Consider the following 26,680-nt stretch of genomic DNA (forward strand, 5'->3'; position numbering starts at 1 on the left):
GTGTATATTCCATACTCCTCTATAGTGTCTATTTTTGCAGAAACCGAACAATTACAAAATTAGAAACTTGATTTTAGATTGCATGCTGCATTCTTAAGCAGACATTCTAAACCATTCACTGTATTTATTATTATACATTCAATAACAATTAAGAAGGCAAAAGCCTTGCTCATGGATTATGGTGATTTCCATGAAGTCTAATGTTTACGAAGAGGAAATAAAACATATAGATTTGTAACAGTTTCAAACAGAATTCTTAATTTTGTTAAAAAATGAATTAAAAAACAAAGCAATAATTTCAACTCCAAAAAAACATTTTTATCGCACTTACATCAAATTTCTATTTATTAAATGGTTGAGAATTCTAAATTTAAAATTACACGTTGAAGATTTTGACACGTTTTTAAAACTTTTGATAGATGAGTAAAATGTCTCCCCCCAGATTAGGCGGTCATTACTCATTATGTATTTACAGCATCCAATTTAAAATAGAATTCATTGATTGCTGCAGACGGAACATCTGATCAATCTCATTCAGTACAGGCTGTATAGCAGTGAAGGTGTAAATCACTTAATAAATGGAAATTAAATCTATTCAAACATAGACACTAATTCATTTATGGATGTATATTCTGACTGACATATCATCCTTATTATTAAATTCATATGTATGAAAAAAGCTTTGGGTATGCAATACATCCACAGAAAACAAAAGAAATGCTTGATAAAGAGGGGTAAAGGTAAAAAGTTATTGCCTTAATTCACCAGGCAAAGTTAGGGCTAAGAAGCCTCTCTGACACTTAACCTTTTTTAAGCTCATTATCGACGATAAATTATTTGGCGAGATAATTTGATTTCAGAAATTTGCCATTGTTGTACACACCTAAGTACTTGACAACAGAAAAGTTGTAAGTTAATAAATCAACCTTATATCTAAACTCGGTAAAAAAGTTCAGAAAAAATTACAAACTAAAAATGACTACACAATACAGATACTATGCTACAACATACCACAGCAGTTAAGACAAGACCTGACTAATGGGGTGGACAGATCGGGCACTCATTAACCAGGTTGTCTTGACAGAGGAAGTGCCTTAATGAATGTTCGTCCTAGTCTCGACTCATCTGCTGTAGTGTGTGTATCGTCTGTAGATGCAGTTTACCTTCTGACTCTGGTGACAAGTTTAACACACATCTTTGATTTTTATGTACAACTTTTCTGTTGACAAGTAAGACTTAAGTGTCCTCATCTCTGTTTTATGATGATTCGTTTATTTTTACATGGATGATTAATCTCATGTCTTAGGTTTTGAATACCTAAAGAAGAGAACATATATCAGTTCTTGAAAGGTGGGTGTTTCAATTTTTGTAACATATAACGATAGCTAATGTCTGAAATTCTGTCATTATTTCATGTTGTTATACTTTAGCATGGATATTAATATATGTACTTTTAATGGATAATAATAGTAATAGGACGTGTGCTGCAGCATCCACACAATCAGGAGCTTGTAGAATCATCACTAAACATTCCTGATTTTCCACTGATGCGCTGTCTTCAGACATACCCTCATCTGGAAGAGCTTATAATTTTCTATTTATTTTTTATTGATAGAAGTCATCTCAGAAGTAAACTATGATAAAATATTGGCTTATTAAGAATTACATTAGTTCTATCTGTAGATAGTAAAATTCTGAAAACTATAAGCTAAGTAAAATAAAATTAGTATAAAATGTGAATAACACGGAATTATAAATCAATGTAAGAATACGTCATGTTACTGTAAAAAGTTATAAAATTTTGAATTACATGATGATTTGGGCACCTGAAAAAGTTAATGGTTGAAGAATACTAATAAAGAATGTGCAACGTTTATAGAAAGATGATGCTAGAAGTACTAGTGCTCAGATGGGCCAGGAGATTTTAATGTCTGGAAGAAAAAATTATTTTCAACATGTACTGGACCATATTTTTAACAGGTCCGCTTTGAAGCCTTATTCTGCCTGTCCCCACAGGCCACTGGCCTGTACGAGGATTTCTATCAAACAGAATAAGTGGGAAGAGTTGCTCCAACAGTTTTTATTACGAAAATGTTATGATTTAAGACAAAAATTTGAGTCTGTACCATCTATATCTCAGTACTAAAATCTGATGCTTGATACTGTGTGGCAACCAACTCCCCTAAATATCATGATACTCTCTGTATGTCCCTACGGACCACTGGCCTGTACGATGATTTTTACCAAACAGAGTAAGGGGAGAAAATTGCTTCATAGTTTTGATCAAATATATTATGATTTAAGATAAAAATTTGAGTCCATACCATCTCTAACTCAGGCCTAAAGTCTGACTGTGGTAACCAACTCTCCCAAAAATCAGGATTCTCTGTCTGTCCCCACAGGCTACTGACCTGTACGAGGATTTTTAACAAACAGAATAAGGGGGAAGAGTTGCTCCAACGGTTTTGATAAAACGTATTGATTTAAGGCAGAACTTGAGTCTGTCTGGTCACTGCAAATACCAGTATGTGATACAGTGATGTCATACAATTACAAAGCTGAATGCAGAGTTGTAACCAAAGAACTCTTATTGTTTGAATAAGTTGTTATTCTTGCACAAACTTAATACTATTGAATGAAATTCAATAACTGACATCTTGTAAAGTACTGATAGTCAGATATTAAAATTTAGATAAGTACGATTCTTTAATACAGTCAAGTTGGATATATGATGTATGTTTTTCAAGTAAGTACCGTTTTTATATTTAAAAAAAAATCAAGTTAACTTTGTGTAACAATTTTATTTTCATACAAAAGCCCACACTTTTATCTACTTTTCTACATAATTGCCATCAATATTAAGGCACTTATCATATTTAAAAACAACCAAAGTAAAGAAATACTGGCATCATAGAAGATTGCAACCTGATTTAACAGTGACATTCATTGCTGCATGTGAACAGACATTGTCAACAAATGAACACCAAGAAAACAAATAACACGTACTTGACAGTCGGTGGAATTCTCAATTGACGAATGTAAAAATGATTGGTTTTCCCCATAATATTGTGTCTATGCCATTTTTAACAGATGAAGGTAGACAGTGGGAAAGCGCGGGACACCAACCGTAGCACAGAAGGGGCGGACTTTTAAAATGGTACTTTCTTAAAAACCATGCCTCATACGTAGTAAATTATGTATATATATATATATATATATATATATATATATATATGTATATAATCATAGAATGTCTTATGTGCAGTGTATTTCAAGACTTTTGTAACTCTCTTGTATTGAATATTTTAAAAGAATTGATTGATAGACTGAAACCATTGAATTAGATTGAATTGGGTTCATTAAAACCATGACATCATTAATGTAATGTAGTGCAAACTATGAAAATTTTTCTAATTAAAATAGACAAGTAAATGGCCTAATGTTATGTACCAGTGCACAATTCAGATCTGAACTCTCATCTGGCATAATTTATTCACATTACTCCATGCTAGGATCTGATAGTTCTGTGGGGTTGTGATAAGTAAACCTTGAAAGTTGCACAACTAAACAGTTATAATTTCACCCTTTAGTCTCCAGCAAAAATGGCACCAGAAATAGATAGTGACAAATGCCTTTTGCAATCATTAAGGTATGCAAAGCTTATTCAAATAGACACTAAAATTCAAAGAGCTCATTTGTTTGACGTAGAAACAAAATTTAAGTCCCATATGGCTAGAGTTCACCCTGCAAAGTTGTATAATGTAGTTTAAGTAAAAACTGAATTCTTGAAATACATTTTATTTAACAACATAAACAGGAAAATACACTTTACACATTAATATAAGCTAATATAATGTGAAAAGTTACCTGTGTTTGTGTCCTTAGTATTTTCCTTTAATATGTGACTTGTGAACATAATTATAAATTTTGAAATCAAATTACAAAAATACAATCTATATTCATTAGTATCAAATTAATAGAAAAAACATCCACAAAGATAATAAAATTGAGCAATTTTGTTTAGATACATTTTATATAATTAAGGCCATTTTATCACAGAAGGAATCTCTTTATCCATTATTTTAAGACAGTTAGATATTGATGATGCAGGTCACACTGTTCTGTTCCATTTGTTATGTGTTCTTCAAGACAATACATCATCTTCCATGAATCAACCTTGGTGTTTCCATTAAATCCAGATTTTACTCAAATATATATTTTGTAATCAGTATTTACAATAAGTAAAAAACAAGCATTAAGAGTTTTTCAAGTTATCTGTTGTTGATGACCACAATATATTTTAAAAACATGGTGACAACCAAACTTATAGGAAAAACAAAAGAGTTTGGTGTTTCCTTCTGTGAGATTTACATTAAAATTCATAAATCATAAAGTCATTTGTATTGAAAAATCTTCTAATTATTTATTTTACTTTTATATAGCTTAAACTTTTATAAAAAAAAGACAATATTTCTTTGACTACTATCATTATGATTGAAGGAAAAAGGCTTCATAAATTTGTGAAAGAACATACCAACAGTCCATTGATAAAAATGAGAACTCGAATATACATTTGTAAGTTGTAAAGATTATTAAATTGTCCATTGTATTCTTTGTAACATTTTTCTCTTTTATCAGAAATTTGACTTTTTCTATATTAAATAATGCATGTAATGCATTAATGTAATGTAATGCAATTCATGTAACTGTTGATCAGCCTTGTTATTTAAATAATTAAATTCAGTTAAATTTTGTCGAGATGTCCAGTTAAGTTCTTCAATTGATGATGATTAGTCCAGTCCCTGGTGAATAGTCTTGAATCCGGTGAAATAATTCAATTTAAAAATAATTGTTCACATGATAATCAAAAAGAGCTTGAGCAATATTACATAAAACATCTTTACACAACACTGACAAATAAATTGGAAAAAATATAAAAAGTTAATTTTTAAAACTCTTCAGAGGTTAAGGCTTTTCAATTGTAATTATTTTAATTGAATGGTGAATGATTAGAAGTATAAAATTAAATCTTCAAACATAACCATATTAATCAGATAACTAAAACAAAATTATTTTTATTGGTTTTGTTTTCAAAAATTAAAATTGAAAGTACAGAGCTGAATGCAGACTCCTGCAAGATGATAAGACATTGTGAAGATGATAGTTTTAGTTTAGCAAAAACTGGAAAGAGTTCTCCGTATGTAGGTTGTCAGCTTATTTCCCAACTGAAGGAAGTACTCACTTTACTTCAGGTCTTGAATCACTGAACTGATAGTAGGTAACTTTGTTGACAAAATTAGTTATAATTCACATCTCTTTTTGGTGTCGTTCAACATAACATATTTACATAGTCCTGTTTTGCTAAATTTCCAGTTTCTCTGTGAAAATTTTAAAACTACAATAGGACAGAAGGCACTCAGTTTTCAAATAATATTATTAGTGCTTTCTGGACAGTAAAAATAATTAAAGATTTTGAGGATTTGGCAACACTTACGTATTAAGTATAACAAAATCTGTATATGTACACAAGAATTGAAATTCATTATTTCTAATTTGTAGTTAATTACTCAGTCTCATTTCTGTTTAAAAAAGACTAACTCTTAAGATAGTGCAAAACTTAAAATTTATAGGAATGAGCAGTTAATGCAATATTGTTAGTTCAATCTTACTGACTGTAATACTTTGTGATCAGTAGTCACTTGACTCTTGCTTCCTTAATTTTTTTAAACGCTTTCGTTCTTTTCGAAGTCTCCTTTCTTCTTTAGATCTTTTATGTTTATGACATTTCTCATGTCTAGATTTTCTATGAGTTTCTGGAATGTCTTCGTGCTGAGGACTGGAGTTTGAAAAATCCACTGAGTTGTCTGGAAGAACACGATAAACTCCATTCACAGATTTAACCATCTTGACAGGTGAAAATTTGTCATATACAGATGGACATTTCTTAAGTACAAGACTGCACTCTTTTATGTGTACAGGTTTTCTCGGCTCTTCCTTTGAATCTAAACATTCAGTTTCATTGGCCATTAAAGTCATCTCAGTAACAATGTCTTCCGAAGTAGTCTTTTTTCCAATTTCATCATCAGTTTTAGCTTTTTTTGTCTGTGTGATCTGACATTCCCCTGTTTCAATCTCCGTTACAAACGCCTTTCTTTTCTTTGGTGGTAGGTTGGAATATTCACTTCTTGACTCCATTTGAGATGTTTTTTGATCAGCTAAAGTCTTAGATCCATTTTCTTCTTGAACTGGTAATTCGTTTTCAACATTTGTTAATGTTTTGTCCAATGCTGGTTCAGATACTAATGTATCTTCTTCTATTCCTGTTTTTGTAGGGTCAGGTATGATTTGTTCACTTTCCGGAATTGTTTCTTCTATTAATTTCAAAAGGTTATCATTTTCCATTTTGTTTTCATCTACATTCACAAACATTTTGGACAAAATACGGTTTTTATCTATTTCTAGACACATCCTATTACTACGCATAGCAAACAGTGTTCTGAAGTTCGTCTCTAGAGCTATAAAATGTAACTTGCAATATGAACAAGGGCACCTAGAAGAGCCATTAATGGGTGGTGAAACAATGACAGTGGGAGGATAAGGAACAGGATCTGTATCAAGGATATTTTGTGTGGTAGAGTATAAAGCATAAAGTTGTTGTTGTAAAAAATTAAATTTGGAGTCATCATCTACAGTCTTAATATGCAACATATTGTTAGGTGGTTCACACATACCTTTAGGACAAATCTTCTCTTTATCTGTTACATAATCGTTGAGATTTTCTGATCCAGAAATGTATGGTAAACTAACACAAACTTCTCGAAGAGGTGGGGATGGAGATTTTTGTTCAGACACCATTATGGGTTGGGTCAGAACCAAAGCAGGAGATTTATCAGCTACATCATACTCCTGAGACATTAGATCTGTGTTAGTGGGTTGTGTATTGTTCATTTCCGGTGAAGCTTCCACTGTACTCCTCTGAGAGTCACTGCGGCTTGCTGGAGAAGGAGATTCAAATTCTTCTCCTCCATCAGATTTACTTTCCTCACTCTGTTCTCTGAAAGCTGGAATTTTCCCTCCCCCTGCATATCTGCTGCGATTGTTACATCTGTTGTCATCATCTGATCCATCATCACCATTCACTTCTGAAAATAGCCTTGTAAGAAAATAGTCATTGTAAATATAACTATCATGTCGTCTATCAAAAGAAACATAATTATCATTACTTTCCGATGATGCAACTATAGAAGATAAAAACTGGTGATTTTCAGGTGAAACTGAAGATTGCTCTTTTGTGCTATTTCCTTTAGGTTGAATTGTGCCACTAACGGAATTTTGATTTTCAAGCAAGGAAACAATTTCAGTCTGAACTTCTTGTTTATCTTGACTTCTTTTCCAAGCACTTGAATTAATTATTACAGAATCAGAGCCAAACATAGCTGGATCTTTAGATATACTTATTACATTCATAATATCATGTTCATCCAGCTTGCTTTGTCCGTTCTCATCCATGACAACAAATCTAGGACACATATCTTCTTGGCTCATTTCAGTCCTTATGACTACTTCTTGTGCTACCAATTGGTCTTCCTCAATGGGCACTTCATCTCCTTTAATATCTTTATACAGATCACTTACAACAAACATTTCCTCAGGATTTGTCTCAACTTTGATTTCTTCGCATATTCCAGAAGAGTCAGCTACTTCAGAGGGAACAACTTCAACTTCAGAACTAGCAACTGAACTAATATTGTGGTCTGTATTTAAAATCAGAGACCTAACAGAATTCTCAGAATTTGATTTAAGTTGGTCATCTTTTGCTCTGTTAACAGTTTCTAAAGAATTAAAAGAGATTTTTTGAGGACTTTTGACATGTATTACATTTGTATTTTTGCTTCGACTGTCCGGTTCTAGTTCCTTACACTGTTCTGGCTCGACTGTTGCACAAGGTTTTTGAGGTTTCTGTGGATCTGAACACTGAGATGATGACAAACTAGGTTTATCTTCTTTTTTCAAACTTTCTTCTAATTTCAAAAGAGTTGAAAAAGAACTATCCTCTTTGGATGTAACAGGAATTAAGGATTTAGGCTTGTCTGTCCTGATTAGTTCGGATGATTCTTTGTTCAAAACATTTTTGACCGAAACACATGAACTAAATTTTACTGATTTGCGTTTTTTTGTTGGTCCTTTCAAGACACCATTAGTTTTCTCTTTGGAAACTTTTCTTGTTTTCTCTTTGGATTTGGTGTTTTCCAGATCAATTATAATTTTGTCATCTTCATTGGAGTTTTCCATACTAAAAAGATCATCTAAGCAAACAGATTCGGGATCACTTTCCATGATTGAACCCCAGATTTCATTCATTAAGTCAGGATTGTTTTCATCGTCCTTAAAAAAAAGAAGCATATTAATATTAAACATGAACAAGATAAGTGAAGCACAACACAAAATGATCCAATTCAATATTAGATTGTTTATTTACAAGGCAACATTAAAATGTTTTAGGACTCGCCAAGTAGGACAAATATTTAATACTAGCTGTTATTAATGAATAATATGATTAATTAATAAATAAGATGAGGGTCGCTAGAAAAGTTTGAAATATGACTATATTTAAACATATATTAAAAAGATACCAGATGTAAAACAGTAGAAATTATACCTAAATGACAGCGTGCCTGGACTGAAGCACACAGAAAAGTGTGTGTGAAATGGTGTCAAGAAAGTTAATAGGAAGTAAGTTATGAGGCTTAGATTTGAAGCAAAGTTTCACTCAAACATTTGGATCTTTCTTGAGGAGCCCCTACCAACAAACGTCAAGTTGAAAAGAAAATGGTTTTAACATATTTTTTATATATTACACTTGCAACATCTAGCAAAAAATTACCAATGTCGAGAAACGGCATACTGTTACTGTTGAACGGTACACCAATATACTTCAGGTAGTACCACAGGTGTTTATCAAAATCAAAGAATGGAAACGAAGAAAGCTTAATCCTAGGAATGAGCAACTATTCCAGGGCAGGAGAGAGTATGTTGGCGTACTGTTACTGTTGAACGGTACACCAATATACTTCAGGTAGTACCACAGGTGTTTATCAAAATCAAAGAATGGAAACGAAGAAAGCTTAATCCTAGGAATGAGCAATTATTCCGGGGCAGGAGAGAGTATGTTGGCTGACTTGAAAAGGTTTTTTTTAATTGCTTTGAGGGAGTTGAGTTTAATTAAAAAGTAATTAAAACTTGTTATAAATGTTTTTTGTTTCAGCATTAGACAAAAAATTTGGTTACGTTAGAAAAGAAAAGAAATTGCCTGTTTTGACAGAGAAAAGAATAAATATGGTAAGAGGCATATCATTGCAAACCTGGATTGTGGCAAATAAACGGTTGCTTAATGCACTTAGCCCCGAGATTCATTGTTTAAACTTATTGGACTTGTTAGTTAACATATGAATATATATATATATAAAATGTTATGAAATCCACATTATAGGGTTATCTTTATGTTAGTTTATATAATCTTATGTTATCACACTGAAGATGGTTTATACCGAAAAACGTGTCTGAAATAAAAGAATTTAAAAGGGTTTTAGTTTACGATTTATTATTCTAATATATATATATATATATATATATATATATAATTAGTTTCTTGCGATAACACCAGTATTAACTGATTAACAAATATTAACTGAGATATATTTACATTATTAATAAATGGAAACACTGCCAGAGCTACAAAGACTGGTTCAGGAGTCATTGTGTGGAGTGTCTCAGGGACAGAGTATTTTGATAAAATTTAACAATAAAAATTAAAAATAAGTTTATTTGGTTTCATCTTTTCAAAACTTCTCTAGAGACCATCATGCTTATGTAATTGATAGTGTAATATTGGTGTTAGTAATGATGTAGTAATTAATTTTACAATCATCAATAAGTCTTACAAACTATAAACTTATAAAAGCAGGTAGGTGCATACATTTTTGTAAGAATATACAATTTTCTATTTTAAAAATTGTTACTTATCTTTTTGTATATTTTACATTCCAAAAGTGCTAACACAATTGGAGCGAATTCCAAAACATATGGTATACTAGTTGGTAGCTGTGGCTAAGAAAATGTTTTCCGCAAAATAACTAGGGTGTCATAGGCAACTTCTATACATTCCTGCGATATGGCATATATGATTATTTGGTCATATCTATGCTAGTGGTGCAAGCACAGAGCAATGATCTGGTGAATCTTCCCCAAACACCAAAGCAAAAATATATATTAAAAAACACATTGAATATTATTGTAGACCTAGTTTGCAGAACAGTTGTATTCTGTCTCAGAAGTTTGTCACATAATTATTTTAAACTTTTTATTTAAAACCTGTTATCAGCTCTCTGACGATATTTTACTTAATTATATCATATTTTACATTTACTAACAATGTACCACCTTCCCACACTCAATGTTCTCTTTTTAAAATGCACTTCTAAAATATATAGCAGAAGTTTCACACTATGTGACATATTAAATCTCATATCAATGGTTTATTTTTCATTATTTATTCTATTTCATTGTACTTTTTACAGAAATTAGTTCTAGGATATTTATTAAATACTCCAACATGATAAATAGTTTCTCAATTCAATATGAATATATCAGTTAACTAATGTTTCAGGCCTTAGCAGATTCTTTTGATTATAGATATCATTTGACTAAATGGTTGTATTTAGACATACTTTATAATGACAAGTATTTTTTACCATTTTAATAATCTATTGTCGAAAATTAAAGATAAGATTAAATTTGAAAGTAACAGATTGTTTTCAAAAACCAGCCAAAGCATGCTAAGAAGGATAGGATCACTTGAGATTCACTCTCTTAGTTATTTCACATGTTACTAGGGCAGGGATAGCAAAAACTCATTTTCCATATGCCAAAACATGCTAAGGAGGATAGGATCACTTGAGATTCACTCTCTTAGTTATTTCACATGTTACTAAGGCAGGGATAGCAAGAATTCATTTTCCATATGCCAAAACATGCTAAAGAGGATAGGATCACTTGAGATTCACTCTCTTAGTTATTTCACATGTTACTAAGGCAGGGATAGCAAGAATTCATTTTCCATATGCCAAAACATGCTAAAGAGGATAGGATAACTTGAGATTCACTCTCTTAGTTATTTCACGTGTTACTAAGGCAGGGATAGCAAGAACTCATTTTCCGTAAGCCAAAACATGCTAAAGAGGATAGGATCACTTGAGATTCACTCTCTTAGTTATTTCACATGTTACTAAGGCAGGGATAGCAAGAACTAATTTTTCCTATGGGAATTCACTAGCAAAGAGTAAAACTGAAAAAATAAATATCTTGTTGATCTAAAAATTGAAAACCAACTTCGCTATACATAACGTAGCTATGGTGCTTCGCTAATCTCATAATCAAGTAAAACCAAACAACTATTTATTTTCTTTCAATGAGAAAAACAATTGCAAAAGAAAATCAAATTTTAAAATACAGTTGAACTGCCTCAATGACAAAATAATGAAAACAAACAATAACATATATTTGAAAAAACACAACTTTTTCATCCAATGATATAGAAAATTTATTTATAAATAAATCCTTTGGTACAATAACAAACCTAGGTTCTAGGTGCATTGGTCGATCAGACAGGGTTTGGTTTCACATTAAGCTCTAATGTACCAGCTCTAAACCTATAAAAAAGTTGTTAGTTGTGAAAAAAGGACTTACTTGTGAGTCGTCAATAAACAAATTATTTAAGTTGAAGTCTTCTTCAAACAAAAATGCTTTCTCTAAATCACCAGTAGGTTGCACTTTTCTTCCATCTTTCAGGAATAACTGAAATCCGTTAGTTTATGTGTAAACAGATCCATACAGTTAGTTTACACAGTCACAATATATATTGTATGTTATTAAATAAAGTAACAGATTCTACAAGAATAATAAATGACTCAATACATTACACAAACTATTGCTTCCATACCTTGTGAAAATAAATTAAATAGATAAAAATAATAATGAAACATGAATCCAAAGTAACCGTTATAGGTTCTACAACACAATCAGGTGAGAGATCTGTTTAACTTTGTTTAAAGCCACAGATTGAATGTGTTGTGTTATATAATATTCCATTAGGGCAATGGTTCTTTACATTCGGTTTGACAAATAGCTTTGAAATATAGTTAAAATTGTATTTAAAAAATGTACAATTTAAAGTCATCAATAATTTGTACTAAAAATATAATATTTAAAAATATGTTTATAATAATAAGTATATTGAATCATATAAAAAAATCGGCTTTCAATTACAAACGATCACAAGACACACTAAAAGTCAATGACCAATAAGCACTGGCCAGCTGGCCTTGTACTAATATGTTCTACATACATAGCGTTACAAATCATAATAAATTATTTAAAATTGATATTCTATAAATCCAAAGTTCCTAATTACAACTAGACCTATTATGGTTGTGAAAAATTCTTAAACTAATAATATTAATAAAATAAATAATTTTGAAAATCAATAACAAATAAAATATACTTTACTAACTAAATATGGTTTTAGATTATGTATACATTTTTTTAATTTGCTTGAATAATTATTTCTATTGAAAGTCTTAAAAATCTTTAATAAAGCATACCTTGTTTTTCCTTTACTGTTTAAATTGTTCCTTCTGCTCTAATGAAAATCAGGTGAACAAATTTTACTGGAATAAGTGTGTAAAAAGACGCATATTCTGGTAACATTAAAAAAAATTGTTTAAAATATTTATGAATTATAAACTGACATAATGATACGATTTTATAAAACAGTTTCTAACAGTGTTCCTCCAGTTATATCTTCTGCTCTATAAAACTTATTTTACAAACAAAAACAATATTTTAAAGAAATTGTTTTTATTTATGGTACTACCATGTAAACTAATGTGACATTGTATTTAACATGTAAACTGTTTAAGTGCAACAACAAAGCAACACAGAGGAAATCCCTAAAGAGATAAAATCTAATTTAAACCTTGATTTAATTGCTTAAAACTGTAATATGTAAATTATATGTTGGTTCTTGATTTGAATAAAATTTTCATGTTGATTTTCTCATCTGAATGTATATGAGAACTTTTAACATTAGGTCACTTTTATATTAGTTTTAAGGATTTGCAAGTGGACACTATTTATTGTATTAATAAATATAGATATATTGAGTGGTGATTTATGTTTTTCATTGATAAAACTGTTCCAGCAATAATAAAGCAGACATTTCAATGAAATTTTAATTTCACTTTACTACGGGACAGACACTATCAGTAACTGCAGTAATGCTTTCACATGACATAAAAGCAGTCGAAAACAAGTACTACTGTACATGCGCAACTCCTGACTGATCGCTTCACTAGATAGATGTCACCTGGTAGGGTGCAGACAATAGTGGCGCACTTCTATTACTTTCTATATGTAACGTAGTTAAAATACTCCTTATTATAAGTGGCTAAAGTTATTTATTTATTTTACATACTGTCATATATTTATAAATAAATACCTGATCTCACTTTGATTTAACAAAGCACTGCTTCACCCATTTCATCACACTTCTCACCACTGCTTTCTGATTTAAGTGTAAAATTAGAACACCTTCACAAAAGTGAAACAAGACCCTTACAAAAATTAAACCGGGAAAGTGTTGTTTACTCAAAACTTGCAGGCCTTGGTAAATATATGCCTTAGAAGAGGAGCTCACTGCTGGACTAGTGGTGGGGTGTGACCAGGCCCACCAGTTGTATCGCAATCCTTATGTTTGGTGCACACTCATTTCAGTCTTGTGTCGTCAAGTATTAGTATTGTCATGTTTAGTAATCATTAATCGATAGTAGTACTTATAATATTACTCACCAAGAAACATCCACTGTAACCTCGTAATTGTATTCGTTTTAGTTCCTCATCAATTCATTTCACAGGTTGAAGCATTTTGCTACAATTTATAGTTTCCTAATTCATTCTGCACACGTACTCGACAAGCACAATGATGAAATGGCCCACTTAGAACAAACACTGAAATAAAAGCTAGACAAAGGAGACGGATTGACCATGTACTGTAGCAGCCTGAGGTAGCCATGACAAAGCAGAAACTGGAATGGAACCCTCTATCAACAAATACAGAGTCCTACCAGAGGAACATTCCATTCTCCATTCTTTTTATTCTCACTGATTAATTAAGAGCATTACATTTCTGGAAGTTGAAGCTCTCTGATAAAATAGAGACTCTTGAAAAAACTTTGTGTAGAGATCGGTTACTTAAGTTTCCTATCATCAGTAATGTTTTTGTTATGAAAGCAAAGCTTGTTGGACAGATCAAGCTTTTCATTAATGTAATGTCATTTGAACACAGCAAATCAAGAGAACAAAAATTTTTTAAATCATAAAACGACAGATGTAATGTTGAAACTTGCACTACGGCAGGCAGGATGAGACCAGCCCTCTACAATCTACAGTATTCTATTATTAAACTTCACAATGGCAATGTCCATAATCCATACCTTAAAATCAAAAATGGAAGTTCCTCACAAGCCAGTATTACAGGCCTATCTCCCTCATATCTACATTTTCCAAGTTAATCAAAAGAGTTATGTAAAAGAAATAAAGCAATTGTGCAAAAACGCTTACTTAACAATGTCCAACATGAGTTCACTAAAGGCAAATCTACCACTAAGTAATAGTACAAACAGTAGAGGCAATGATTGATGGTGTTGAAAATAAAAATCTTACAACAGGGATTTTCTTAGATTTCACAAAAGCCTTTGACTACCTAGAATGCACACTTATCATTTAAAAACTATAAATCTTGGGTATTGCAGGCATAGTTAAGGAGTAGCTTCAAAGCAACTTGAATGGAAGGAGTCAGCTATTCGAACTAAGGCATGTAGAAAATAGAGTAATCAGAGAAACAGGATCCAATATTCAACCTGTGACTCGAGGAGTATTTCAAGGATCCATACTGGGCCCTGCACTTTTCATTTTTTTATTATAAATGACCTACCTACACAAATAGGTGAGGACTGTCTCATTTAGATGTATGCAGTCGATACAACCTTAGTACTTAAATAACCGAGAAGAGAGATTTTGGCTGTGAAATTATGTGTAGGTCTCATCATAGCATACCAATATTGACACAATAATAACCTAGCAGTTAATACAACCAAAACATCTCAAATAGATTTTGGAAGAAATTTTATCAAGTCCCACTCCTACCAAACTTTGAAATGCATGATAAAGCTAAGTTTCTAGACATTGCTTTAGACAAGAACCTAGCTTGGACACTTCACATAGATTATTTTGACATACAATTTAGTAGCAGTCTCTGCGATAAGATGAATTAAAGACAAAATAAATGACCAAACAACAATGTGTGCCTGCCATGCAATGTTCAAATTGTATATCAGATATGGAATAATGGTCTGGGGGTGGAACCTCTGTAACTAACTTACAAAGAGTCCGTAGACTTCAGAAAAGGCAGCAGAACTCTGACAGGGCTACAAAGACTAGATAACTGCAGTGAGGCCTTTAAAACTCTTAACATTTTGACAGTTGTAGCACTCTACGAGTATATTATGAAAGTGATAATGCATGTAGTAAATGAGGACTTTCCTAGGCGAAATGGTGTTTATCAGTACAACCTCATAATCACAACAATGTTAAACCTGCCTACACATCTTAGGTCTCTTTTTGAGAAAAAACCATTATATATTGGCAGGAAAATACACAACTAAGTACATGCGTAACTACGGACCAAAAAGGAAAGGACCTCAAGACTGCACTGCACAAATGGTTCAGCAACAGGCCCCTTTACTGTAGAATTGTACAATGCAAATTCAGAACCTATTTAGTTTAAATCCTGTACATACTATTGACATTAATACTGTTCTCTAAGAATACATTAATAAAATATAATGTCTAACATGAAAACACATTATTTATGATTTGACTTTGTAAATAGAATAGAAAACTAACTTTATTTCAGTTAATTCTGATCATTTTAAATATTCTCTTTGTAAAAGTGTGTTGTTGGTAAGGTTCCATCTCTAACATTTCCCACAAAAAAGTAAAATTGATATAACAATTTTGTTCAAAATGTAATTACAAACACATTTTTTCCTGAGTAATCAATTTCAGTTAACTAAGACAAGGGATTTGAAACAACTGTTTCAAAGATAAATATTCCTTTTACAAAATACCAATAACTAAAATAAAGCTGTTAAAGTTAATATTTAAAATTTGCTAATTTTATTGTGAGTAATCAAGATGGAAACTGTTGTTTTCTTAAATAACTAAATTCACTAAATAGCTACAATAATTCAAAATACCTGTGCCTTCTTTTTAACATTGAACGGTGACTGCATGAAGAAAAGAGTAATTCTGTCTTTCTCAGATTTGGAGACATAAGGAAGGACATTGGAAAATAATCCACTTTTCAATTTCTCTGCAAAGTCCGGAGGAGGCTTCAGTTTGGCCACTGCCTCCTTGTTGATGTTGACATAGTGTTCCTTCCCTGCCAGTTTCTTCCACAATTTAAATGACAGCAAATACCTAACATAGGTAGTTTCGTACACTTGGCCAGGATTATCATTTAGTAGTCTCCTGCAAAATAATGTGAATTCAGTTTTACATGCATAACAACAATCTTTTTTTTTTAAATTGGAAAACATTAGATGGGTTAAAAATTGTTTCCATTACGAAATACAACACTTATATAGACCATTACCAAGACAGACCTACCTATCTATATACAATTTATTTCACTTCCGAGAAATAAAAACTGGAAACTAAGTGAATTTAACAACTCACCTTAAGTCACTAAATTCAAAATAATTTATGGTAAGCTCATTTAGTCCAATTGTTTTGCTTTCATCATAATCTAGATAAACCAAGCTTTATTCAGAAATAACATTTAAAATTCACAGCATTGAATGTTATAAAATAAGTTATTATACGAATTGTAATAATAAACCCTCTCTAAAGGACGGGACGGTTTGTGTCATCTCAGAGCTAAACTTATCATCGTTTTGTACCTGTAGTGACCTGAATATATAGGGTGATTGAAACAATTGTGTTGCTGTGTGAACAGTTACAGGATTGTGTCATTTTTCGGAATTCCAACCATCAATGTCGTGTGACTTGACACCTCGACTTTCACATTTGGGGTTATGTGAAGTTATTGATGTAAGCCCACAAAACATCAGTGAGTTGCAGGAGCAAATTAACGGGTTGTCGGCGAAAAGGAAGTGGAAACTTGTCATGTAATCATAGTGAATTTCATGGACAGAGTTGTCGCGGACCAGCGCAGTAGAGGAGGCCACATACATGACATTATTTTTCATAAGTGAAATCGGAAGGTTATATTAACATATAGATGTACCTATTTTTAGTTTGTTATTAACCCTTTTACTGCCGACGTCCGACATATCGGACGTCGGCATTTTTGCCGAAAACGCCAACGTCCGATATGTCGGACGTCTGTTTTTTTTATCGTTACTGGCTACTGTTATGTTCAAATGCCAAAATATTCGGTATTTTGGTTGTTTAGGAGCAAAGGATAATGAAAGAAGCCATTTGAAGAACTTTGGATTTCTATTTTTGTCGTCTTTGACTAGAATTGACGAACTACCTAGACAGCTGTCAAAACCAGATGATCGGCTTATGTTACTGAAATCTTCGTTCATTGTTGTTGTTTACAATGTTATCGAAAGTTTTTTGAAGTGTTACTTTTGTTGATCAAGGATAAAATGAGTAAAAGAGTTACATCTAACTCTCCTGTGAGTGAGGGAACAATAAGTAAGTGCAAGACGAACTAAGTGACGATTTCCTTCAGAATTTGTCAGATTCAGATGCCGAGAACGAATCTGATATTATTGTTAGGGCTATTGATGACAATCAAAGTGATGTGGATGACACTGATGACGATCCTGACTGTATCTTACCATCAGATAATGAGGAGTTATTAGATAGTGAGGGGGATGTGGCACAGATAAGTTTACCTTCAAATTCCACTGGTAGGCCTAGAGGAGGCCTACCAGTTTTGGGAAAATCCTCATAGTGCAGTTATGTTTCAAGGTAGCACCTTCAAATTTGGTATATGTTCTAAGCAATTGCTCTAGTTTATAATGATATCATGCTCATAATTTTAGTATAATTTTAAAAATAAATTATCAGATGCCAAACACAATTTTTATTTTTTTATTTATTTTTTATTTATATCATTTTAAAAAATAAATAATGTGTTTGTTTCAAATTAAAATGTCTTTTTATTATTTAAAAAACAGCATTTAAATACGAGTAAATAAAATAAAAATTCATGCAAATCTAATGAAAAATAAAAAAGATACAGCATTTTTTGTAAATGGATGCACAACAGTCCTTGGCAATTTTGACTGGTACAATAAAAAAATGGCCGGCAGTAAAAGGGTTAAAATAAATCTAGCGGCAGAAATGCGTACTACACAAGTTCCATCCACAGCAATGCTATTCCGGTTTCATTTGGTTACCCCCTCGTACATAGATATGACTTTATCTAGATTAAATATATCATTAATCTGATATCTGAATTGAAGCTGTACTCAACATTCATATTGAATAACTCTTCCCACCAAAGCTACATTATGTATAATATTTTATTTAAATAAATATATAATGTTCATTAATATAATTAAAATAACTAAAACCCTTTAAATTAAAACTTTTTATTACATACACATGTTTCGGTTTTTAACCATCATCAGTGTACATTAACCTCTAAATAAATAAATAAATAATAAACAATTAGATATACACATGTGGACCTTTTAAACATATGTTAAATTTAAATGACACAGTTGTAATTTTCTTATTAGTAATCTGTATTTAATATTTTAATTTTTTCAAAAATTGGATTTGTCTTATTTTTCAGATTACTATTTAAAATGTTATGAGGATCTTTATTATAATTTAGATAAATAAGTAATTCTTCTTTTGTGTTTAATTTCTCTCCTTTCCTTTCAATATCTAAAATTTCCATGTTCTTTTCGATATTTGTGTAGTTATGGTCAGTCTCCAATAAGTGTTCAGCAAAATTTGATTTTATTGTAGACAGGTTATTTGTTTTTAAAGCTTGTATGTGTTCTTTAAACCTTTTATTAAAATTTCTTCCAGTTTGCCCAATATAATAGCTTTCACAGTCACTACAGTTAATTTTGTATACTCCAGATTGTTTGTATAATTCCTGTTTGTCATCATTTTGGTTCACTTTGTTTTCAATAAGTTTAAATGTATTATTTCTTGTTTGGTGACTGATGGAGAATTTTGAATTTTGAAAGGTTTTTCGAACAGCTTTGTTTAATTTAGTATTGAATGGTACACATATATATTTCTGAATTTCTGTAGTATTATGATTAGGTAGTATTTTGTTGGTTTTATTAATTTTTCTTGTTTTCTTCTTAATCAATTTGTCTACAATTTGGGGTTGATATCCATTTTTGACAGGTAGGTATTTTATTATTTTTATTTCTTTATTTTTATTTTCATCGCTCATTGGTATATTTAACATTCTGTTTACCATTGAGTGAAATGCTGCTAATTTGTATTTCCAAGGATGGTTAGAGGATGATGGTATTAGAAGATCTGTTTGGGTTGTTTTTCTATAAATTTCAAATGAGTGATTTCCATTAAGGTTAGAAATACTTATATCAAGAAAGTTAATTTTAACTTTTTGGATTTCTTTAGAAAACTTAATTGTTGGTGATATAGAATACAAGCTTTAAAAACAAATAACATGTCTACAATAAAATCAAATTTTGCTGAACACTTATTGGAGACTGACCATAACTACACAAATATTGAAAAGAACATGGAAATTTTTGATATCAAAAGGAAAGGAGAGAAATTAAACACAAAAGAAGAATTACATATTTATCTAAATTATAATAAAGATCCTCATAACATTTTAAATAGTAATCTGAAAAATAAGACAAATCCAATTTTTGAAAAAATTAAAATATTAAATACAGATTACTAATAAGAAAATTACAACTGTGTCATTTAAATTTAACATATGTTTAAAAGGTCCACATGTGTATATCTAATTGTTTATTATTTATTTAGAGGTTAATGTACACTGATGATGGTTAAAAACCGAAACACGTGTATGTAATAAAAAGTTTTAATTTAAAGGGTTTTAGTTATTTTAATTACATTAATATATATAGATAACCCTATAAGTGGAGTTAATAACATAATATAATGTTCAATAAATTATTGTTTGGCAATAACAAAACTAAAATTAATGAACTGTTTTGTTCTTAATATATTAAAAGTTCCAGTCAACAACATTAAGTCCATTTAAGGCTTGGTAATATAGTCCAATAACGTCATAATATGATAGAAGCCTTTTAGTACTTTCATTTTAACAAGTTTTTCAACAATTATTTCAAACCATAGCAGTTATATTTTTATTGGACGCAAGAAATTTTAAAATATGGTAAGTGGGCTGAGTTTGAATGTTCAGAGTGATAGTACAAAGATATCTATGAATTTAGAGAGCAAATTTTGAATATTATTTCAATTATTAGTTAAATATTTAATAACAGTAGTATCGACCTGCCATATAAAATAGAGTTATTTTCAGACTTACATGATTATGAATGAATTGTTCAATCACAGCTAAGTACAAGATTCCTGTCACTGTTCCAGACGCAAAAGGTTGGAATGAGAGCAAGACATAAACTCTAAAGGCCACTTCATGGCTGAGTGACAGAGAGACCATTGTATAAATCTGACACTTGATTTATTTCCACTAGAAACCACGTGCAGTTCTCAGTATCCAATATCAACATCCTGGAGTTCACAATAACAGTAAAGTTGTCTACTTGAGTGATAAACACTCCTTCAGTCTGCTATTACTGAATAACTATGGAAGATATAGTACATATACATTTGTTTGGAGCAGAAACAAAATTGTAATGAGGATAGTATGATTTTCATAATGATTTACATAAAAAATATGAGAAATAAGTAATTCAAAACTTCCTTTATGACTATTATTAACTTTAATGCTGGTTTATACTGAGTGAGACATCTAGTACCTGACGTTACAGAACAAAAAAATTGAGAAAATGTTTAACATTGGTGATGTTTTAATTAGCTTTACTTGAATTTTTTTGCCAAATGTATGTATCTTCCTCAGTGCATACTTTCTTCTGTATAATAGTCGTTTTGTAAGCTACCTAGAGGCTTAAAAGTGCAAGCTCAGAGCTTAGGATAATTTAGGTCTTTATTTTAAAACATACAAAGCTTTTTCTTTTGCAAATATGTATAGAGACATTCTCTAAAAGGATTCACAACATGATTTTATTATTACTATATACACAACAATATACACTAAATTATTAAATTTATACACACCAAATGGGCCAAAATCGCTACTCATTTAACTCTTTTAGTGCTACAGCACCTGGTCTATTGTCACACCCAGATGTGTTAAACAATGATATAAAAAAAATATATTTTTGGCAAAATCTTTACATTTTCTTATTTGAGGTCATATTTTGTACTTTTTTATTTTCAAGAGTAGGCTAATAATTAAAAATTATAAAAAATATTTACACTTGAGTACATTTTTATGAATACTTTTTTTAATTTGTCCTAAAAATTTTAATATTGTAATTTTAAGTTTTTCCCTCGAACTCATCATTATAAGGACCAGAAAAATCAATAATTTATTTAGTATGGAAGAAATATTACAATTGCAGTCCATGCAAATATTATACCATAATGTGAGATTTCAATCATTTGAGATTAACAGTTTCAAATATTAAACGATAAACAATAATACAATAATTATTACAAATATGAATATTATAACATATTAAAATATTTACAAAGAATAAATCCAGAGCTAAACCTAAACCATTGATTTCCAATTCCTTGTTTTATTTAGTAAGTATATAGAAAAGTAATTTCTCATTAGATATGGTTACAATAAACAAATATAATACAACTTTTTATATAATTGGAAACTACAAATTTACAAATATAACATGTTTTTACAATTGAATAAAGTGACGAAGAATGAAGAAACACAAAGAACAGCGAGAAATCGCTCAAAGCAAACCTAACCTTATTCTTATTTCTCGTTGAAGAAATATAAAACACATGGAGCTGTAGACCTTTCACCGGAAATCAAATAAGCAGATACCGATACTCTAAGGCTTTTGGAATGAATTAACATCATTTGCGGCCTTTAATACCTAAACAATTGATCATATATGAAAGTTTCTGTATTGCACTAAGGAAAAGTTCAACAGAATAAATTAAACAACTATTATTTTGAGTTATATGCTATAACTCACAAACAATGCATAATCATTCCCTCTCTTACTAATTTATACTAATTCATACTACCGCTGCCACAGTTTTATGTTTGTTTCAATGGTGCACCAATAATTAGTCGTTGCTGTTGAAAAATGTATAAATGGCACAAATAAATAAAAACAACTAAATAAAACAAAACATGCCAATTCTTCAAGCAGACTAAACAAGTAAACTAGTGTCATATCTGACTCCCCTCTCTCTTTCCTGTCTTCAGGAAATCATAAACAATACTGGCACACTAACAACCTTCACATTGCCTCTTATCAGTTCACACTTGGGCACGAATTCCATATCAATCATGAGTCACCTTGGTGGAACAATCATTCCTTGTTTTCTTCTAGGAATAGTCCCATAACTTCTGGAATATTTCCATGGTGTGTCTACATTAACGAATCCAATAGTGTTTTATTGAGGTTTTCTCCTTGATAATCATATAAATGTAATTTTAGTTTTTTTTTTAAGTGTTAACTTTTTAGAACCTGTTTTTTTAATGCACATAATACTGTTTTTCACTTGTAGAAACACCCTGCAGTACTGGCACATTTACAAGGCAGAGCACTGACGCTAATTCTCATTGGCCAATTTATAACTTTTAACTATTTACTGTTGAAACTTTTAAAAATGTTCTAGTACTTTACTAATTTGATACTTTCACATGATTGATCTACTTGTGAAAGAGCTGTGAAATTTTCAGTCCTAAATTTAATTACAAGAACCGATTCATTAATTACAATAAATTCATTACTTATAAAATCTAGTTTAGAAAGAAGTTTACACATAATTAAAGTACTCTGTAATGTAGTGAGAACTTACGCCATGACAGGAACGCAGATGTCACTGTACTTCTTGACAAAGAACTTTGCCTTCAAAACGGTATCCAAAATGTGATCTGGAGATTTGTCTGAAAAATTAAAGAGCACGTTAATAAGATTTCTGACATCAACCTTTTGCAGATCAGTCTAAAATAAGTTTCAATAATAGCTTGTGCAAAGAGAGCAATATTAGCAATAAATCTTCAAAAATGTACCTTGTGTAAAATAGAGGGGTAGACAGCCTAATTTACTTATTGTGGTGTTAAAACTAATTCATTATTAGTTAATTTGTTGATCTTGAGTTATTTTAAAACAATACACATTGCGCTTGGATAATTTGTAGTTTATTTTAGTAATGGATGTTATGGTGAGCCTGCTGTACAGGCTGTGTTTCTTCCATCCCTCCCACACTCTTTCTCACCTCCAGTTTGATCCTGTTACTAATCATTGTAATTACATTACATGATTTAACACATTATTGTTCTGTTATCATATACAAATTCTTTACATGTTGAATAGAGAACAACACAATTTTTTACTTCCTATAAAATCTTTTAAAACATTTAAAAACAAAAATAAAAACCATTTACTGAAACAAATTTAGTAGCTGAAGCTGGTTCTATTTGAAATAAAAAAAAAAACAATTCAAAATTAACTTTCTGTACTGACTTAAAATCTTTGAAATGTGTCTTTTTTTATTGACGAGAGTTGCTCTTGACATGAGTAATCATAATCCTGCTCTCGTACCTCTTAGAACCACTTCCACAACTCATAAACTTGAGTACCTGACAAACTGTCATCTCCATGAACTTTTTCAAAAAAGAATAAACCTCTGTGGCGGAATTCTCAAGTTTCAATCACAATTTCATATGAACTCATTATTATTTGAAAATGCTAATCTTGTTTCCGACATGCAGATAATAACACAGTGGTCTCAGCAAATAGCCAGCTGGTAGGAATGGGTTGATGTCATGTGAATGTAGTGAAGCATTTGACCTTGAAGTCCATTTTGATGCCTGGCTAAAAAAATTATCAATTTATGTTTTAATCAAATCTTATATACTGGAAGTCAATCAGACTGTTAGTTTAAAATTTTTGTTTTTAATTAAGAAAGTTAAATTAACCCATTTCCACAATTGGCGTTTAATAATTTAAATTTAACCCTTATTTGGCCGGGTAAGTTTTTAACTTTGTAATAAACAATTCAACCAAATTATAAAAACCATCTTTGACCAAATTGAATAAATGGTGTAAAGACCTAAACTTTAATATTCTAAATTACTGAATGTTTCATTTTTCCCAAATAAATTTTTATTTGTACTTTGAATTGTAATTTCTTGTATGTATGCAAGCACAAAAATTTCAATATTGAACATGCATTAGTTCAGTTTTAAAGAAAGTGAAAACAGAAGAGATTAAAAACTACAGACCAATCTCTCTTGTAACAACATTTTCCAACATCATTGAATGGATCGTGCTAATACGCTTAGGAGTCAACTTCAACTACATCTTCTCTGAATGATATTATTGAAAACATGATTGACAACCTGGATGCTGAAAAAAACCACTTTAAATACATTTCTAGATTTAAGTAAGGTTTTTGACTGTCTTGGTCACAATCTGATCCTGGAGAAGCTCTATAACTTAGGGATCATGAGCACAGCTCACATGTGGTTTAAGAGCTACCTAAGGGACCACCAGCAGACGGTTGAGCTGAGAGAAACTGTAGATGGCACACAAGAGCCTTCAGATCCGAGCCACTACTGGTAAAAAGGGAAGTACTACAGGGCTTCATGCTAGGACCGGTCCTGTAATGTAAGCAAATAACACTTTCCTGCAGGTTAGCAGTTTAGCAGGCTGATCAACTGGAAAACTTTATTGTAGTTACCCTATCTCAAGAGTATTGCATAAAACAGTAATCTGGTATTTAATGAGGACAAGACCACACAACTGATTCTTGGAAGATGTGTCTGTGCCTCTTAAACTCAAAACTGCATCCTCAACAAAACATCTTAGAGTGATCATCGATGATACTTTCATGATGTAAGCTAAGCTTAAGTGATGTAAGTTAAGCTAAGCTCTGCAATATTTGCAACAGAGCGGATTTAGATCATCAGTACATCAGAAGCCGTAAAGCTGAGTTAGTATGCCTTATGAGTCGCACATTAAGTACAGCAATATTTTGGGGAGGACCGTCTCAGGAAAACCTCCAGAGAGTGCTGATCTTGCAAAACATGATTTGAGAGCCTTAGCCAACCTCCAACCAAGGCAAAGCTGCAGGGATGCTTTCAGAACTCTTAGAATTGTAACAGCTGTATCAATGTACATCTCTGAAGCTGTTTTAAACACCTGCAAGCTCTGTCCTTTGGCCTGTAACAGTGAAATCCAAAAGTACAACACAAGGTCTGCAAACTACTTTAACCTGCCTCTTCACAGAACCACACTATACTCAAAGAAGCCGTCTTATACAAAAGCCAAATTTTTGAACTTCCTTCCTGCAAAAATAAAGAATGCTGAAGGGCTTTAAAGAAAACTTTGCCAGTGGCTAGCTGAGGATCCAAAAAACCCAGCTTCGTGCTGTAGCTTGAAAGAGTTTAAAACACATGCAAGAGACTCTAGCTAAACATTGTAATTTATTTTAACTGACACCATTCTAATCTTAATGTTGATGAATAAATATATCTGTATTCTATTCTGCAAAGTTTCAAATAGAATAAACTTCTTTTGTACCACATTTTTTTTAATTCTCAAGAAACTGTAACAGAACAGTACTATTCTATTTCATAATTATGTAATGCCTTCAAGAAGTAAACAGCGACATCAGTAGTACATTTCATATCCAATTCAATTTCCAGCTTCAACAGTGTCGAGTCTACCCTGTGATAATTTAGTGTAAAATATGACTAAATTGGTTCTTGAAAATGTTATAATGTCTAAATATAACTGATTAATATAAACAATGTAAAAATTGTAGAAGTTTAGTAGTATTAGATAAAAAACATCTATATATAAAATACCCAGTACTCACCCAAAAACAAATAAAGTGATGTGCAGATACGCTCAGAAATCTTCTTTGGATGCTCTCTACCTCTTCTGCAATAAACAAAAGATAAATGTATAAAATAATTATTTGTGATTTCATTCTTTCTTTATTATAGAATTGGTAATAATGTGTGTTCAAAATATACGAATATATTTATTTCTTTTTAACATAAAATTATCCATATTACAAAATAACATGGCAAAATAATACAAAATAAAAATCAATACAAATATAAGATTTGGTACTTAAAATTACATCCTATGCACATGTGATACATGCACAGCTAAAGCAAATTATTTATTTTTGTTCAAACAGGTTCTTTTTCATCCACTTCATGCATAATATCAAACTGAGAAACCTGGTTTGTTTTATTCCAGCAGTTTTTAAAACAAAAAAATAGACATAAAATGAGATG

General features: G+C 31.1%; 1 protein-coding gene across 4 annotated transcripts in view; it reads right to left on the bottom strand.

The window, feature by feature from the left end:
* The window catches only part of LOC124358811, an 88,885-nt gene that overhangs the window by 13,383 nt on the left and 48,822 nt on the right, over nt 1-26,680 (bottom strand). For 2 of the 4 annotated variants that reach the window (XR_006922083.1, XR_006922085.1), the window contains 5 exons: nt 26,251-26,315; nt 23,224-23,311; nt 16,374-16,647; nt 11,746-11,853; nt 3,868-8,385 (listed from right to left, as the gene is read on the bottom strand). Coding sequence is in view for 1 of the 4 variants with exons in the window: in XM_046811089.1 (XP_046667045.1) it covers nt 6,732-8,385; nt 11,746-11,853; nt 16,374-16,647; nt 23,224-23,311; nt 26,251-26,315 (2,189 nt within the window). In the remaining 3 variants the exon portion in view is untranslated. Of the gene's footprint in view, nt 1-1,011; nt 1,318-3,867; nt 8,386-11,745; nt 11,854-16,373; nt 16,648-23,223; nt 23,312-26,250; nt 26,316-26,680 lie in introns of all 4 variants that reach the window. The other 2 variants (XR_006922084.1, XM_046811089.1) reach the window with 2 other exon arrangements.

Source organism: Homalodisca vitripennis, chromosome 1 (assembly GCF_021130785.1).
Source record: "Homalodisca vitripennis isolate AUS2020 chromosome 1, UT_GWSS_2.1, whole genome shotgun sequence".
NCBI classification, from domain to species: Eukaryota; Metazoa; Arthropoda; class Insecta; order Hemiptera; family Cicadellidae; genus Homalodisca; species Homalodisca vitripennis.